Here is a 19,704-nt window from a genome sequence, read left to right as displayed (position 1 = left end):
GTCATTGTCATCTATTAGAACACAGAATGGGTAGTGAATAGGGAGTGCTGAGAAGTCAGGACTTGGACTATTTAATCCAGCTCTGACCTTAACTAGCTGAGCAAGTTCGAATCTGTGTGGAAGTACCTTCTCTTTAGAAGAGGAATTCAGTAAATGGTTTCTTATTCTCTGTGTGCATCACATTATTTATCGATAAACGGAAGCAGCTGGACAAGATAATCTCTAAGGACCCTTCCTGTTCTTAATTCTAAGATTATCTTCTCAATGTTAGGACAATGTGGTGCTTACTGGCACCACCATTAATGAAATTACCCATCATTTATCTTATAAAGGGAAAGCAAAAACCAATAGCAATGAGCCAGCTAAGCCTTAAAAGGAGAGTATGTGGATTTTTATCGTACCCAAAGCTCTGCAGTGATGCTTGGGATGAATGTGAAAGTCTTAAAAAAAAAAAAAGAGGTGCCATGGGGTGACCTGACCTGCCTTATTGTTTGGGCTTGGATACAGCAAACACATTCTTTAGTGTAGTTATGTATGCTTGAGACTCAGAATGTAGCTGAAAATAAAAGTCTGTACTTAATACTTGTTGGTAAGAGATTATCCTACAAAAAAAAAACATGTTTTTCCATCTCCTTATCTCTTATTTACCTCTTCACTCAGACCTTGCCTCCTACTCCACAGAGAAGGTTCACAGGAGGTTACCAGGTGGCGCTCACTCAGATTTCATTCCGTCAATTCTACAAGTACCCATTAAGTTTCAATCTTTATCTTTCTTCTTCCTGTCATAGAGGATGAGGTGTCCTGCCAAGACTAAGCGTCTACAGGTCCAGCACTTGACCTCATTTCCTGTTCACAGGGATAGGATCCTGATGCAACTTTTGTGCTTCCTCCCCATCTTTAAAAACCACACATCTGTTTCCAGTCCGCCCCAAAACATTTTTGGTGACCCTCCCAACTGCCTGTGAAAGGTCCAGCCCAGGAGTCCTGCTTCCATTAAATGCCACAATAGAAGAGCGTAATTCCTAGAGGAAAGGGTCTCACTTCACTTGTACACAGCCATTAAAGTGGCTTCCGCTTGACCCCATTTCATGTAGCCTTAATCTTATCCTTTGCTTGCCTCTCTCACCATTAGATAACAGAAATGAAGCGATTTCCTTTGTGTTTGGCCTTTCCTGTAAATCTCATTTCCAGATTTGCTCCAAATTATGGGAAAGATTAAGTGGAGTGGGAAAACGGGAGGAAGGCAGAAGACATCAGGCTCTGTTGAGGCAGGGCAGTCAAGTTTCACAGCTCGATTTTACCCCTTTCGGAATCGAGAGGGCGTGGCCTGCACCGACCACGGGCTGACACCCTCTGCAGCAGGAGGCGTGGGCAGCGCGTCCCCCCGAGGGCATCCGGGCCCCAGAACAGCTCTCCTCACTCTCCCCCTTTCCCCAGCTGTCAGCAGAGGAACTTCCTCTGACCATCTGCTGCTGCATTAGTCAAAGTTCATCAGCTTGTCCACAGGATTTCTCTCCCAAATCTGTATGGCTGCCTATTGTTCATTATATGTCTGGTTTTCTCATTTCTTAGGAAAGTTCTTTTTTCATTTTACATTTCATTCTGTTCCTTTGAACATGGATCCCAGATACTTCTAACTGCAAAAACTTGAATACTCCCCTCCACCTGTTTTAGTGTGGACAACTATAGTCTAGAGATGAATAGCCAAGGAAGCCCTAGTACAGAAACTGAGAAGAACCAAGGTTCATGAAAACGGAACTTAGGTCAGTTTATCTCTGACTCTCTTTTGTGGCTGGGACACCTGACATCATTTTCCTGCCTCAGTTTCCTTATTTGTAAAATGTGAGTAAAAGCATTAATCTGTCTAGCTTCTTGAGTTCTATAAGAACTGTAGATAATTCATGGAAGAACTACCATGCTCACCTACTGTTATTTCTGCTAAATGTATTAGCAGCAGCAGCCTCAGCATCATGACATTCCTAAAATTGCATCTGTGCCTCACAGCAAGAACATTCTACCCTAGAAACAGGTATAACCCATGTCCTTAATCAGACTGTCAGTATTTAAGCATATTTTCTCCCAGACTGTCTGTTGGGGGAGAGGGGTGTACTGTGATCCCCAGAAGTTCTTCTGTAGGTAGAGATGGTGTCCCAGTTTGTTCAGCTACCTCCATCGACTCCAGGGATATTTCTAGCTGAAGATGACTACTGCCTAGAGGTGATTTAGACTAAAATCTGGGCCACTCCACATGCCAAAGTTCCCAGTTCGCTGTGGTATGTGGTGCTTCTTCCTGAAGGTACTGGGTGAAAGTGCTTATCAGTCAGAGACTCCTCAACAAAAGGCTTGACAGTCCCCTTTGTCAAGACTTGCCTCCAGAAGACATGTAGCAGATTGGACCTGCATTACACACCTCTGCATTCTTTTGCAGACTAGCAACTTTTTGTTGTGTTAGAGAAAATAACATGAGAGTTTTTTTTCACAACACTATTCAATAGAGATAGCTATGAGATCCATTACTGTTGTCCAGCACGCAACATTTAAGCGTGGTGTCTCTCTGTGCCTGAAAATGCAAGCAATATGGTGGCTTCCAGAGCAAATGGCAGAATCAGGTTAGCCTAGCACACTTGCCAAAGGTTTAGGTAAGAGATATTATACAAATGTCTAAGTTATTCTAGCTCCGGACTCTAAGATTTCTAAAAGTCACTTTCACACAATTCATTATTACTAATATTTGTGAATATTTGATAAAATCCAGAACCTTTTTCTGCTGTGGAAAATAAATCATCCCTAATAGCTGAATTTTTTTCTTTATTTTAAACTTGAACTTTTGCCTGACAGTCACATGTCATCACCATGCTTTTCTCTGCTTAATACTGTTTTTCTTACCTCCACCCTAGGATGGCCGTCTGCGGATGAATGACCAGCTGATTGCGGTTAATGGGGAATCTCTTCTGGGAAAGTCCAACCACGAAGCTATGGAAACACTTAGACGATCCATGTCCATGGAAGGAAACATCCGAGGGATGATCCAGTTGGTGATTCTGAGGAGGCCAGAGAGACCAATGGAGGTGATGCAATTGTTATTTCCCTGTAAAAACTGCCCAAATGGCCACCAGAAAATTCACACTTCCATCACTAGGGTGGTAGCTAGGCTCATACTGGTTTCTGAAATTAGAAAAATATGCGCCTAGAGGTGCTCTGATGGGATTATGTGGCAAATAGGTGGTTATATATTTTAGGTATAACTAGAAGGTATAAAAATGTGCATATAAATTAAGTCATTTACCCAGTGTAACAGGTCCATAATTTCTAGTTTTTCCCCAGAACTTCCTAGAGCTCTGGACTTTATGAATTATACTTTATTCATATTAGGAACATGAACACATATAACATGCTTACATGCTTTCTGGATGATATGCTAGCATTGTCCATTCCTTATTAAGTTCCTAATAAGATGTCTATAATGCTTACTCTGAAGATTATTATAATGCAATTAGCTCTCTATATTCTTCCTTACAATTTGTGCTTGGGTAATACAAATCCGGGGCTTCCCTTGTGGCCCAGTGGTAAGAATCTGCCTGCCAATGCAGGAGCCATGGGTTCAGTCCCTGGGTTGGGAAGATCCCATGGAGAAGAACATGGCAACCCATTCCAGTATTCTTGCCAGGAAAATTCCATGGACAGGGAAGCCTGGTGGACTACAGGCCATGGGGGTCTCAAAATAGTCAGGTACAGCTTAGCAACTAAACAACAACAAATACAGATCTGCAACTTAACTAATTCAAAATTTGATCTATTAAACAAACATCTTGCTTCATATTATTAAATACACTTTAATTAAATATTTTTGAAATCTATTATTATTATTTCTTTATGGAGTTTTTTAATGTAAAATATTTTTATGTATACATGAAGTATAAACAAAATATTATTGAATGCTGATATTGCTAAGTATTTCACTTACATATAATTATATTTACATAATGATTATATTTTACAATGATCTATCAATTATATTTATCATAAAATATTCCTAAAACATTATTTTTGCTAATGTATAGGCAATAGTTATTAAATTCTCTTACAAATTATTTTAAGAAAAGATAAGAAACAAGCTGATAATAGTTGAGAGTTGAGAAAAACATCAGAAAATCACATATATATTCTATAAGGACAAATAATGTTTGTGTGATATAATAATACAAGAAGTTAAAATAGAATCCTATTAAAACACTGTTAGTTTTAATAATAAATTCAACTTAAAAATTGTAAAAGATTTTCAGGTTAAGAATAGAAGGTAGTTGGGACTCATAATGGTTAAAAGTTTGGGCTCTAGAGTTTTAAATTGAGTTAAAAACCCCATGTTGGTCACTTCCTAGCTATGTAAAGACATACATAGTTGAATGCTCAGTAGATAGCAATACAGTTGTCTGCCTTATCCTTTCGTATATCTTCATTTACCAGCACCTAGTGGAAAGTTGGGCTTCCCTGGTGGCCCAGATGGTAAAAAATCTGCCTGCAATGCAGGAAACCCAAGTTCAATCCCTGGGTCAGGAAGATCCCCTTGAGAAGGAAATGGCAACCCACTCCAGTTTTCTTCCCTGGAGAATTCCATGGACCGAGGAGCCTGCCAGGCTGCAGTCCATGGAGTCACAAAGAGTCGGACGCGAATGAACGACTAACACTTTCACTTTCAGTAGACAGTTATTATACATTGTGTAATAAATGAATAAAAGTTTCTTATAAGGCCTACTTCATCTGAGAGGATAAGCTGAAGTAAACTTACTGTATCTTTATGTTAGTCACTCAGTCTTGTCCAGCTCTTTGTGACCCCATGGACTGTAACCCCTTCAGGCTCCTCTGTCCATGGGATTCTCCAGGCCAGAATACTGGAGTGGGTTGTCATTTCCTTCTCGAGGCTGTATCTTACTATGTTACATTATCAGCTATTGGAAAGGAGGAACTGTACCTTTTTACTCTTCTATACATAACCTTGTAAATGTTAAATAAATGTAAATTGGCAATTACTGAAGACTATATATAATGAGCCAACTCATTTTCAACATTTGTGTCTGCTTAAGTGACATAGAGGTTTCCATGAATATTTAATGGATTTTACTTATGTACACAGTCATAAAACCCTTATCTCTTGCTTCCTACTATGAGAGGATCAGCTCCTTTTTAGTTGAATTTCATTCTAACTCTGGAGCCCTAGACCTCCACGGAACCCAGTTGTTGGAGGCAGGTACGAAGTATAGTCTGTGGGCCCCTGAGTCACCCATTCCATGCATCTGTGTTTTAAATCTCTCTTAAGATGTCTTGGAGCAAAGATTTCTCAACTAATAGAAAAGTCAGAAATGCACTGCTCACTGCTCAAGATTTCCATATCTGTGCAGAAGTAAAAGATAGCAAATGAAAAAAAGAAAAGGAGAAATGAACACTGCTAAAAGAGTTCCCTCCCCACTTTTCATCTTCCCTAGTTTCCTGTCTTTCTCTCCAGTATATGAATGCCTAGTGGATAAATGCTCATTGTTTTGACTTGTCAAGTTAAGACACTATTATTTGCGTTCTCCTTTACCACAGGTATTTTCATTTTAATTCTCATGCTCTGGGCTGGGCTGACAATTATTCCATCAGAAGCAAGTACTAAGCCTTCAGTTTGTTGCCCAACTTCAGGAGTGTCCTGTTGATATGGTTCACTAGGAAATCGATTAGGAAAAAGAAAAGGGACAAAAAGCAATTTTTATGAGGACATTTAAACAAGATTCATTTTTGGTTTCCCTAATATTTATATGCTTTCCATGGGGGATGAGCAGGCACTTGGCTTTCTCAGCTAGTGAGAATCTCTGCAGTATCCATGAAGATTAAAGAGTATTATTTTTTTTTCATATAACGACAGCCGCCTAATGTACAGCTAATCTTTATTAAATTAAAAAAAAAAAAAAAAAAAGCTGTAGCTATTTGATCTCCCAAATCTGTTTTACTGTGTCAAAGCATATGTTGTCTGCTCATGTGTTTGGAAGATTGTCCTCTGGAGCAGCAACCACCCTCAGGTATGATAAAAAAGAATCACTAACCTAGAAAAAGGCCCCTGCACTGCTCATATATTCAATTAGTTAGGTTTGGAAAGAACACCAAAATGGTTACTTGAACATGATATTGATATTTAAAAAAAAAAAAGAAGATGCTACTTAAGAAAAGTCAAAATATATAGTCTTTGGGGTATTTTCCCACATTACCCAGATGTACAAGATACATAAACAGTTTTGATGAGAACCTCGTGAAGAATACATAATGAGCCCTTGATTGAATCAAAATCATTTTAAACAGAAACATGTTTTTCAAAGGATGAGCTTGAGGTTCAATTGTAATTCTATTTGAGCCTAGAGACTTGGTATTAAAAAATGGGTTATGACCTGTTTTTTCTTTTTCCTTCCCCCAAACATTTCCCTCCCCTGAGTTGTAAGCTCAACTTGGTAGAAGCAGAATATGTTTAAAACTCCATTATATTTTTTATTGGCTGGGACACTAATGGAATGCTCCTCGACAGCTCTATTTTACAGGCTGAATACTTTAGTTAGACTGGTTACTGATCAGTTGTTGGGATATTGATTGTGTCATTTATCAAAGAGCCAGGAAAGCAGCAAAAACATTTGTTGTTGTTGTTCTTGTTGTTAAAGCCCTTGACGATATAAGGTAGGTCCTACCTCACCTACCTGCCAGGGCTCTAGCTTAAATTTAGGAGTAGTTTGCACCAGGTTTGGTTGACTAGTGGTACAGGGGCAAAGGGCACCCCTGGGGTGTGGAAAAAGTGTTCTGAACCTTGACAAAAAAGCAGCAGCTGAAAATATCTTGGTTATGAAGAATGTATGCATTGAATGCTGTGAATATTTTGTTTAACCAGCAGGATACCGAGTTATTGTAACTAAAAGAGAGGAGTGTAAATCAAATGCATTGTTTGGGTCAAATGCTCTTTTTCAGAAGGAAAGAGCTTTGGAGATCAATTTTATATTTCTCTCTGGGGCATGTTCCTCTCACCAATGGTCAAGGGAATGGTCCTGAGATGGCTTCCTGCTTGCTTTTTTGAATCTATTAGGACGACATGTTATCTGAACCTGAGTAAAACCCGGTTCTCTGTGCCTTGTCCCTCTTGAATAGCAGTTAGAACTCCCTGCAGTCAGCCCCTGCTAATGCTTCAGGGGCGCCTGGGGCACATGCCATATGGGGGCGGTATTATGAAGATCGCAGTTTTAAGGAAACTGAATTTGTTTACAGACTGTCAAAATAGAAGGGGGAAATATGGTAAAAGAGAAAGCTCTCAGGAGAACCACTGTCTGGCATTGTCGAAGTTTGTTATAGTTCCTGGCCCAAAAGCCTAGTGTCTGCAGTGGGTCTCTCCCGTGGCTGTTCAGTGGTAAACCTGTCTGGGTTCTGACTTGTCCTAAAGCATATGCACTTAGTTGCCAAGCAGGGGAGAGAGAGAGAGAGGGGAACCATCTGGTTGGCAGAGAAACACCCTTGGCATGAACTGTATTCTTATGTTGACATTACCACAAGCTGCACTCCCAGATGGAAGAAAATGTGAAAGAAGACAGTTGTAAGTGGCGGGAAAGAATCATAAAGTTAATCCTCTTCTGTACTGGCTATCAGCACTCCTAAGCCTTAACACCACAATGTCAGTAGTTTTTATTTCCTATTCAAAGATGTTTTAACTGATAGGAACATTGTGATTTTCCACTGTCCAGGATTTCCATGCCAGAGAATCTTGAAAAATTATTTGAGAGTTGATCATTCTTTCCATCGACAAAGTTGGGACAAGTTACAAAAGTGAATGTAGTTCTTGTTTTCATTCCTTAGGAGCCTGCAGAGAGCGGGGCGTTTTCTAAGCCCTGCTTTGAGAACTGTCAAAATGCTGTAACCACCTCCAGGAGAAATGATAATGGTACATTGCATCCATTTGCCACGTACAGTCCACAAGACAAACAGAAAGGTAAGGTTCTCTACTGAAAATTATCTACTGCAAGTGGTGTGAGAAAACACGAGAGTGTTTATTTAAATTAAAAAAAAAACAAAAGGAACAAAGGGGAATTAATTAGAGTAAGTGCAGACTTCGCTGCTCGGAGTCGTGAACACAGAGATGGGTTGGGGAGCTGACTCACAAGTTGTGAAGCAGATTCCTGGCATTGCCTCCAGTTTAAGTGACAGTTTCTGTGCTTGCTGCCCCAAACATGGAGGGTTATGTATAAAACACACCATGCCTGCAGAAACAAAATGACAAACCATTATTTTTGTTTAAGAATCTTTTAATATTGGAAGTTACCAAGTGTAAATGACAACTCAACTCACAATATATATGGACTGGTATTAAACCATGGAGTGATCATAGCACCATTTGCAGATTTATGCTTATTTTTGAGTGGTAAATGCCATGAACCATGACCATGATTATCTTGTACACATCACATTTCTAGTGGAGTTTTACATGTAAAAGCCTTAGATTTTCCTCTTTGTGTTTTCAAAAATCATGTTTTAGGTTACCAAGAAATTTATTTCCCTGCTTCTCCTTTCTGTTTAGTAACTTTAATTTTTTTGTACTACAAAAGCAATAGATATTCATGACAGGAAGTTAAGAGAAGGGCTATAAAGAGAAGATTTCATGTTTCTCGTATGTATGTGTGCTAAGTTGCTTCAACTGTGTCTGACTCTTTGTGACTCTATGAACTGTTGCCTGCCAGCCTCCTCTGTCCATGGGACTCTTCAGGCAAGAATACCAGGGTTGGTTGCCATGCCCTCCTCCAGGGGATCTTCCCAACCCAGGGACTGGACGCACATCTCTTATGAGAAACTGACTTGACTTTCTGTCCAGTCAAGAAACACTCAGTATGTCTTTTCCCATCTTAATACAGTTAAATATTTTCTTGACAAAGCAGGATCTCTTTCTAAGTCTTTCCATCACAAAGGCAGGAAGAATCTGGGTAAGGAACAACAGGTTCCCCTCACACCAGAAGTGCCTTCTCTTGACCGTGTCCGAATAATGATCAAGAACGTTTCCAGCCTTTATATACCTTGACTGTCATTTAATTCTCAAGCATCAAGTGGTCCAGTGACAATCCAAATTCAGGGTTTTATTCCTTATTGCACCAGTAATGTTCAAAGGGACATTGGACACATTACCTCCTATCTTGTTTCATTTTCTGTGCTTATAAAATATCAATGCTGAAGTGATAATTACGTGGTATATTTTTAGAAGACATTGGGATACTCAAGGAAATGGGATAATATCTCCAGGAAGGCTGGCAAAGGCAAACATAATGAAACCATAAAACTAGTTAAAGTGTAAGGATACACCCAGAAAAAATATATATTTTAAATAATAAAATCCATTCAAAACACATGCTGAAAATAAGATGCAGTAGAATGTTCTGAGTTTGTATTTCCCTGAACAATGAGAATCCTTTAGGCACAGAGCCACTGGGAGGTTCTGTCTGTTCTCTTCCTCCTGAGACATGGATCCGTGATCCACCAGGCACCTGCTACACTTCCTCCTCCCACCTCAGCTTTCCAAGGTAACATCAAAAATCCAGTTCTTTTAAAATTCCATTAGACATTATTTCTTTAAAAAGCACAGAAAATCCATTATTATTTCCTTGTGGTTCTGTGATACAATACTCAGTTATAAGGATTTGACCTATCAAAGCATAGACTTGTTAAATTGTAACTGTAATAGGCCAGTAGATGGAATGCTCTTACTTTTTCTATAAGCTTATTGACTGAAAGAGGATGCTGTAGAAGAATATTGTGCTCGTCACTTCTCTGTAGTATTAATAACATTTTCAGTTTTGAGAACCGTTGAGAGTTCCTGTTTCAGATGCACATGAGGTGGTCATAGGCCACTGAGGCTCATGAAATCTGAGTGATGTTGACTTCCCACCACCGATCTTTCTAAGGAGCTCCTTTAAAAAAACAAGATTGACTTGGCAAAATGTAATGTCTAGTGAGGAGAGGAACTGTTACAGCCAAAACATTAACTTTTTTTTCTTCCCTCCTCCTTTCCTTTGTATATTTAAAAGTCCAATGTTGATATGCTGTGTTCCATCTATTTTTGTAATAATAGTACGTACCACCCACTGTTCTACTGTTATTTTTTATATATATACATAATCCTGTCAAGCTGTTAGAGAGAAAAGGCATTCTTAGAACTAACATTTGTAGAAATTATGACACCAGAAATTCACATTTGTGTTGGAGAATTGCTCGCAATGCCTGCAATGGAATGAGCGTGGGGTTCCAGGATGGTAATAAGGATGGAGGTTGTCTCCCAGGGGTTCACTATAAAATCCTATTAAGCATTTGAATGGCAATGAAGTTCACAAACTCTACATTTTCTGAAGAATCTTTCTGGCAGATCTCACCCTGAGCCAAGTAATAGCCGAAGTGCAGTTTACCTCCGGTTTGTTCTTCCCTCTCCTTCCGTTGTTCTCATCTCCCTTTTGTGCGCTACTCCTGCTTGCTCCCCACTTTTAGCTCATGAGAACTGCAGCCCTTGCCCCAGGCACTTGTGGCCCCAAGTCTGCCCAGGATCACCCACTGAGGTCTTCTCAGGCCTTTCACCATACTCCAAACCAAGTGTTTTAACTCTGTATCCTGTCCCACTGAATCCATGTGCCTCGGGGTCCTTTGAAGAGACTCATAATAGTGTGATTATGTACAATATGTCCCCTCCTGGGAACCTACATGTATCCACCCCCCCAACAGCATGTAAGGCGCTGCCTCTGCAGTGATGATCAGAAATTGAATTATACTTTTCAACTTGACTGATGATTATGGGATAACTTCATTGTGCACAATGTGTTAGGCTGCAACGATGAACACAATGTCGTTATTGTTCTCAAGAATAGTCTAAAGCAGAGGTCAGCGGACTTTGTCTGTAAAGGGCCAGATAATACATTTCAGGCTTTGTGGACCATAGGATCTCTGTTGTAGCTCCTCACCTCTGCCACGGTAGTGCGCGAGCAGCCCTAGACAGTACTTTCATGAATGTGTTCAATGAAAGTTTATGTACAAAATCAGCTGGTGGGCTGGTTTGGGGCCAGGGCCATAGCTTACTGAGTTCTAGTCTAATGGCATGAACTCTTTTGTCCTTCTTTTCTGATTTGGCCCTGGCAGAATGGATCCTGTAAAACAAGTCACAACAATAAATGATGGAGATTAAAATAAGGGTCATTTGGTCATAAATGAAGTAGTAACTAGATGTACAGTGTTTTACAGGCAATATGTAAAATACCCATCAAGACTTACCTTGTATATTCAGTGGGATTCAGAAATACTGGTTTTAGGAGACAAGAATTCTAGATTTTCACAATGGTAAAGGACTTAACAAAGGTGTTTGGACCAAGAGGAAAATAAAATTCTTTACAGCAAGTGGATCTGTTATTAAAAAGTACCAAGGATAATCACAACATTGTTGATTAGCTATACTCCCATATAAAGTAAAAAGTTAAAAAAAAACTACCAAGGATAAAGAGTCATCAAAGAAAACATATCTGCACCTATCATTATTTTAAAAACATGTAGATTATTCATGTGAATAAAATAAAAATTGAAGCTAATGATCATAATCAACTTGAAGTAGCCAGAGGAGATGCTAAAGAAGAAGACGAATGAGAGGCAAAAGAGGAGGATGTGGATGAATTTATCTGTGGTGCAGTAAGAGAAATAAATATAGACAAGTAGGTGATGGATTGGTAGAGAGCTCATTGCAAAAGCAGCACGTGGTAAATGTTATACAAGAATTAGTTTTTGTAATATTAACAGATAAACTGAAAGTGTCAGTGGATAAAGATAGTGAAGATGTATTTCTTGCTTGTATCACAACCCAGTGAGAATTGAGGGACCTGGGCTGGCCCATTGGAAGCTGGCCATTGTCCGGTGCCTCATCCACATATGGTTGCAGAAGGTAGATGGGAAAGGGGGAGAAGTTGCGTGTACCCTTTCTTAAACATTAAAACTGGACACAACATTGACCATAGTAGCTTACTTTCTATTGGCAAGAACTAGTCTAGTTACAAAAAGGGGTGGAAAATGGGGTTGATGGTCTAGATGTGTGCCAGGAAGAAAGGAAGACCATAGACACTGGGAGCACTAGAGTTCTCTGCCACTGTTGTAAAAATACCAACAGATCCCATAAAGTGAAGGTTTCATAGGAAAGGTGATATTTGAGGTGGACCCTGGGAGAAGGGTGGGACTTTTAATGGGTGAAATGGGTTTTGAAATTATATGAGCAAGTACACTGGGGTAGGAAGGCCTGACCTTGGGGTCTGGAATTGTAAATGGTCTCGAGTGGTTAATGTGTAATAGATAAAGTTGACTGCCAGGGACAGAGACTTTTATACTCTAGGTGATTGTGTGCAACTGAAAAATTTTTGATCAGGCAGTTACATGATCACAGCTATGTTTGCCACTAGTGAAAAAATGAACTGAGAAGTTGAGGATAAATGATTAGAACTAATAGAAAAGACGTGGTCCCCATATGTCCTTTATTCCAACTTACGTTGTAGACTTTCTGCTCTGTGTGCATGTGTGCTAAGTTGCTTCAGTCATTCCCAATTCTTTGTGACCCTCTGCGGGGTCTCTGCCAGACTTCTCTGTCCATGGGATTCTCCAGGCAAGAATACTGAAGTGGGTTGCCATGCCTTCCTCCAAGGGATCTTCCCGACCCAGGAGTCAAACCTGAGTCTCTTATATCTCCTGCATTGGCAGGTGTTTTTTTGTTTTGTTTTGTTTTGTTTTACCACTAGTGCCATCTCTCAGCGAATCTTTGACTGCCTGACTGCTGCATATTACCAGGTCCCTGGAGGTGGAGGACAGTGCTGACTGCTTTGTTCTTCGTGCTTCTGTACTCTGATCATCTGACTTATCAGATTCCTGCTTCCAGTCTCATTTTCAGGGATATTTCAGCAGTGCTAGAACTGCCTCCCTTTTATACTAGTCTGTGATGTGGAGCTTTGAACAAGTCCTTCCCTGGCATATTCGTCAGGGTTCTCCAGAGAAACAGAACCAATGGAAGGTATATGTGAGTATATGTATGCATGTGTGTGTATTACATATACATACATAGGTAGAGATTTATTGTAAAAGATTGGGTAACATGATTATAGAGGAAGGCAAATTCCAAGACCTGCAGAGTGAGTGAGCAAGCTGAGACCTAGAAGAAAGAGCCAATGGTGTAGTCCCTGTCTGAAGGCCAGCAGGATCAAGAACCAGGAAGAGCCAGTGGTTCAGTTTGAATCCAAGGGCCGGAAAAAGCCAGTGTCTCAGTTTGAAGGCAGTCAGGCAGGAAGAATTCTCTCCTACTTAGAGGAGGGTCAGCCTTTTTGTTCAGGCCATCAACAGATTGGATGAGGCCCACCCACATAGGGGCAGTTGCTCAGTGGTTAAGAATCCACCTGCACTTCAGGAGCTGCAGGAGACTCAGATTCAACCCCTGGGTCGGGAAGATCCCCTGGAGGAGGACATGTCAACACATTCCATATTCTTGCCTGGAGAATCCCATGGACAGAGAACCCTGGTGGGATACAGTCCCTATGTTCACAGAGTCAGACATGACTGAAGCGACTGAGCGTGTGTGCACACCCACATACGGGAGGGGTGCAATCTACTTTGCTGCTTTCAATGTTACTATCACCCCAAAACAGCCTCACAAAATACCAAGTGTTTTGGCACCCTGAGTCCAGTCAAGTTGACACATAAAATTAACCATCAGACCTGGTGTGTGGGCAAGTCAAAGCAGATTGCTACCAGCAGCATTTCTCTCAAGGACAAAGAGATTATTTCCTTGTTCCATCAATAGATTAAACTTTCTACCCGTATCTCACTATAACAGATCCGTAGCAAGTTTATGGTGTACAGATTAATAATCTTTTTTTTTAATTATTGGCACTTTGTTTTTATAAATCACTGTTTGAATATGCACTGTCATATAATCCTTGTGCTCTTCCAATGAAAGTATTCATATCCCTCTATGTAGATTTAAAAACCAAAATTTATAGAAGTTGAGTAGTTCTCCCAAGTTCACACAGCATAACAGGCCATGGTTGGAAACATGCAGTTTTGCTGCACAAACCATACTCTTAACCATTATGCATATAATTTTTTTCATACATTATTTAATAATTTCTTTTGTGATGAGGGTTAAATAATATTTAAGGCTAAGCTCAATGTGCAGTACGCAGAAAGATCTCAAAAATCCTTACTTGTTATTAGTTGTAACATTCAGTATACATGTCTATTTACTTTTCATATAAAATAGACTAAGAAAGTAAACAGTTTTTGTGGATAGGAAAACCAGGATTCAGACCCCAGTCTTCTGCTTCCTAGGCCCCAAACTCAGGGTTTTCTAATACAATGCAGATGCAAGAAGAATTTCTTTTTTTAAACCTCTATGGTGTCTAAACGGTGAGTAGATATACTGTATCTCATGATTTTTTAAGTACTTTTTGTCACGGAGGCCAATGCTTAAATCACCATCTAATCCACAGCATTCATTACAGAGTCTTGTTTCCAAAAATGTTAAGTCATTTAAAAAAATGGCTTGTTAATCTTCTACAAATCACAAGTAATGAATGTGTCAGCCTTTTTGAGATGGGAAAATGTAATTAAGATGCACGGACTTCACTTGCCAGGGCTTCCCAGAGGGTCACCAGTGTAAAAACATATTAGCAGGCTAAGATTTCCTTATACAGGCTGTATTAGTGCACATATGAGTCCTTCGGTTCTGTGTGAGGACTTATTTATTTCATGGTTGGTTTCTGTGATGGTGAAAATTATGTCTGAGAAATGGACTGAAACAAAACGAGGCACCAAACAGTTCTGCCTCCGGTTTCCTACAGCTTTATTTGTTCTTTGTTTATAGACCTATTGCTTCCCAATGACGGATGGGCTGAGAGCGAAGTACCACCTTCTCCCCAACCACATCCCGTTCTGGAATTGGGCCTTGAAGATTACAGCCACAGGTATCGATAAAATGATATATCGTAAATGTTCCCTGTTATGGTTTTTCTGGGAAAACCCAGCAACCTTATTTTAACTCTATTTCTTTCCAGAATGGAAATCTTATAGTATCTATAATTTCTTTCCAGTGAAAGCTTCTTATAGCTAATATTGACACCTCAGATGGTTCATTTTTGCTTCCTGAAATTTGAGACTCATCATATATTATTAAAATATATGGGAAAATTGTTGAGTCTTTTTTTACCAAGTTAAAAACTAGAGAGATGGAACTCAAAAAAAAGTTATATGGGAGGGTATAAAACAAAACTGAGAAGACATAAAGCTCCTTTTTTTTTTTCATTCGTAATTGGCAAATCCTAAAGTTATCTTTAAAATATATATTCCAAGAAAGTTAATGGAATCTAAAAATTAAAGCAACAGCATATGTAGTCTAAACTATTGAAAACAATGCCCAATATTATATCCATTCTGTAATAGAAACAAAAAAATCAATAATGTTTAGACTCACACAAGCATGAGAAAGAGAGATTTACTAAGCATACACCCCATTTGACTAGTAGAATTCATAGATTTTGTTCTTCTGAGTTTTAAAAATCATTAACTTGTCCCTTTGCTATTTTCTATATTTATTATGGCTATTAAAAATTGGATATTTTATTCCATTGTTGCCCCATGATAATCCTGTGAGATTTTTTTTTTCATTTATCTTGCAGCAAGGCTGGTGTCATCACTATTTTTTTATTACAATCTGCTAAAAATAAAACCATACAAGAGTATAGCTACCTCTATTAGCCAAAAGCTTACTTATATTTAGCTATCTCCTATCCCTACATTTTTGAAGTCTAATGTCTTACTCAAACACAATTTCTTGAACTAGACTGATAATGATAGCAATGTTCTAGATCAATATCTCTGGGGTTTTCTTGAGCAAAAATCTGGACATATTTGATTTTACTTCTTTATTTCCATTACCTGCCTTTAGTCTGAAGCAAAAATAACAGTTTGGTAGCATTAAGAAGTCCCCTGTTGAAAATAATTTCACTCACCCTACCTTACTGTTTATCCAGGATATATGCACAAAACTGCTAGAACAATGCAAAGATAAATCAGATATAAACCCGTGATGTTGTATTTATAATAAATATTTATTTGGTCTTAATCCCATTTCTGGCACTGACCCCTAAAATCCTTGAAATTTCCTAAGTATTGAGAGTGATAAAGGTGTCTCATGTAAATGAAGTGGCTTTTGGAACCATCTAAGGAAGGAGACTGGTTGCCAGTGGAGCCAGTCTTGTGCTTAGAGGGTTGGAACTTCAGTCCCATCTAGAGAAATGGGCCTTGAATCAGTTGACCGTAGCCAATGATTTAATCAGTCTTGCTTTTGTAATGGGGGCTTCCCAGGTGGTGCTCGCTCGTGGTAAGGAACATGCCTCCCACTGCAGGGACCTAAGAGATGAGGGTTCGATCCCTGGATCAGGAAGATGCCCTGGAGAAGGAAATATTAACCCACTCCAGTATTCTTGCCTGGAGAATCCCATGGACAGAGGAGACTGGCAGGCTATGGTTCATAGGGTTGCAAAGAGTCAGACACAACTAAAGCGACTTTGCGTGCAGGCACGCCTGTTTTATGAAGCCTCCATAAAACCCCAGAATGACTGGGTTTGGAGACCTCCTGAGGTGGTGAATGTGTGGAGATGTGAGGAGAGGGGTGCACTTCAAGCCCAGAAGCTTGGAGCCCCTTCCCACATGCTTTGCCTCACGCAGTTCTACATCAAGCAGTTCCTGAGTTTTATCCTTAAACTGTAAACCGGTGAGCTAGGAAGTAACATGTTCCCCTGAGTTCTGTAAGCCACTCTCAAATACTGATCAAACCCAAGGACAGAAAGGAGAGAGGTAGGATGGGCAGTTTAGGTTAGGAAAACCAAATGAGGAGAGAGGGAAAATGCAGTGTGTTCAGTGTGGCGAAAACATATAGTATCTGGGAAAGAAGTTATGGCAAGGGCATGGCCAGCCATTCTCTGAGAGCACCATGCTTCTGCAGAGACCAGTGGAGAAGCGTTGAAGGGTTTGAAGGCGGCAGATGACAATGTCACAATACGTGAGCACAGCTGTGGAGGATAAATGGATAAGGGAAGCCGTAGACAGGGATACTAGTCTGAAACCACCAGCAAGAGAAGAGGGGGGCTTGAAAAAAAGAAGGAGCAGCATAGCTGGAGAAGAAGGGACAAAGTCAAAGAGATTTTTGAAAAGGAATGAACAAATCTAAAGCTTTGAATCTCTCAATCTCTCTTTCTCTCTCCCCACCCTCCTGGGATTCTGTGACCTGTACCATCCTACAAGCTGCTGTGTTGCCTAGGTGACCAGCAGCCATGGGGGTTTGGATGTGTGAAACTTAAGAGTGGAGGAAGCCTTGGAAGGGAGCCAGGAGGGTTCAGCAGACGAGGCTGTCCTATCTTTAAAAAAAAGAAAAAAGGTAACAGCCCTCTGAAAGGGAAAAGTAGAGCTTTAAGGGATGGAACCAGTCTTATGAAACAGAAAACTACTAATTTGCAAGGAGTGAAAAACAAATTTCATCAGGCTAAATTTATGCCTGTACGCAGAACCAAAATGAAATCAGGAATTTAAGTAATTTATTTGTAGTGGTATGGGCTTCCCAGGTGGCACTAGTGGTAAAGAACTCACCTGCCAATGCAGGAGATGTAAGAGATGTGGGTTCAATCCCTGGGTTGGGAAGATTCCCTGGAGGAGGGCGTCGCAACCCACGTCAATAATTATTTGACAAAAATTTAGAATGTGTCTAAATTAAAAACATACGTGTGTGTGTGTGTGTGTGTATGTGTGTGTGTGTATGAAAGAAATATATTATCTACCATGATGTCTCAGAAAGAGATTAAGGCAAATCAACAGCAGACAGAATATATTGAATATGATTAGCTGTTGAGACAGCCCTTGGTTATTCCTTATGTGTTCACAGTGTCTCTTCCTCTTGGTTCTCTCTCACTTCTGTCTCTCCTTCTGTCTCTCTTCCTGAACACGTGACCTGCGCCTACTCTCACACATAGTAACCAATCATTGACGATAATCCATGGCCACCTGAGACTTTAGACGTAATTATTTCTGCATGCCCTTCGAACCCTTCCCCTGCCTTTTTATTTCAGTTAGTTCTCCTTGAACATTCATGGCAGATCTTATATGTCTTTCACATTCCTGATTTGTCACCATGCTCAGGACACTGGCATATGTTTCCTGCTACCCTTATTTATTCATTGTGCAGCATCATCTGACATTGAGTATCATTTCCCTTTGATGGATCCCCTGGTTGTTCATGCTGAAAACACAGTCTTTATCTAGGATATGCCTTTGGCCTGCTGTCAACTTGCGTCTTCCGCTGCAGCCCACTCAGCCATGAGCACATGCTAACTGCTTTCAAAATTAAAATATGTCATATTTTATAATCACTGTGTCACTGTCTCACACCAAAAAATTCCAATATGTAGCATAAAATTACATACTGTTTTACTAGTCTAATGTTATTTTACTAGTCTAAGTTATTTTCCCATTAGTCAATTCAATTCTACACACGTTCAAGTGTAAGTTCATATTAGCTCTAACCCTACTGTGTCTCATATTACACTTCCTTCCTTCCTTAAATATATGCCAATCCCAATCTGATATCAGCCTAATTTCCATTTTGTACCATGGCAAGAGAGGTCCTTTTATTGAAGGCTTTCAAAGTGTATACTTGTCCATGTTCAAAACAATGGTAACAGAGGTATATATCATCATGACTAATATAATGGACATATCCAGGTTTGCATATGTTTATATACATATATATACACATGCACATGTATGTGAATATATGTTGCATTCATATGTACAAAGCAGCTTTTTATTTCTTTGATCATCTTTGATGGTATCTCTGCATCTATACAAAAAATTCACTTTATTTAGACTGATCCTTACTTGATGTTACTGCATTACCGTCTTGTTTTTTCAGTGGAGATGGGGTTAATTGTTTCCCAAGAGTTTGGGAAAATTTGAGTTCTTATTCTTAATTTGACAAATAATGCCTAGTTTGGTAAAGCATTCTAAAACAGTAAAGTGAATTAACCAAAACATTACACAGTTGGGTAGATTCCCATAGTCTGCCTTGAGCAGAGCACTTTAAATGCAGCGTGATTTCTTTTAATGAGGAATATTCATGCTGTTCTAAATATCCTCCCAAAAGGTTTCCATTATAACATGTGGCATATGTTTTGATTAACCCTTTAATTTTCTTTTATTTCACAATATGCACCACTCTGTTGAAATTTAAAAAAAAAAGAAAACTAACCTAAAATGCAAGTTGCAAAAGAGTGTGTGTGAAACTGTACCAAGAGGTAAAGGACTGAGTTCTACGGATGCAGGATTAGCAACAACCTGCATCCCAGGCTGGCCACCATTTTAGCCAAAGATCTTGCAGCTCTGGGAAAAGTTCAAGTAGCCACAAGCTGGTCCTGGCTTCACCAGTGGCCAGCTGTTGCGACCTTGGAATATCAGCCTCCTCTTTGGGCCTCAGTGTCTTACCTACAAGATGAAGAGTCAGATGAGGTGACTTTAATGACTTCCAACTCTTCAATTCTCTGGTTCCATGAAGGCCATGTGAGTCTCTCTGACACTAAAACCATATCATTACAAGAGATCAAAGGATGA

The 19,704-nt window shown here is 39.7% G+C and overlaps 1 protein-coding gene across 3 annotated transcripts in view; it reads left to right on the top strand.

Annotated features, from left to right (window-relative positions):
• The window catches only part of PARD3B (par-3 family cell polarity regulator beta), a 1,123,961-nt gene that overhangs the window by 698,310 nt on the left and 405,947 nt on the right, over nucleotides 1–19,704 (top strand). For all 3 annotated transcript variants that reach the window (XM_043445039.1, XM_043445040.1, XM_043445041.1), the window contains 3 exons: nucleotides 2,898–3,068; nucleotides 7,858–7,990; nucleotides 14,912–15,011. In XM_043445039.1, the coding sequence (XP_043300974.1) occupies nucleotides 2,898–3,068; nucleotides 7,858–7,990; nucleotides 14,912–15,011 (404 nt within the window). The remainder of the gene's footprint in view (nucleotides 1–2,897; nucleotides 3,069–7,857; nucleotides 7,991–14,911; nucleotides 15,012–19,704) is intronic.

The sequence above is a fragment of the Cervus canadensis genome, chromosome 24, assembly GCF_019320065.1.
Source record: "Cervus canadensis isolate Bull #8, Minnesota chromosome 24, ASM1932006v1, whole genome shotgun sequence".
Classification (NCBI taxonomy): domain Eukaryota; kingdom Metazoa; phylum Chordata; class Mammalia; order Artiodactyla; family Cervidae; genus Cervus; species Cervus canadensis.
The sequence above is the reverse complement of the archived record's forward strand: the minus strand, read 5'-3'. Positions and strand labels throughout refer to the sequence as shown.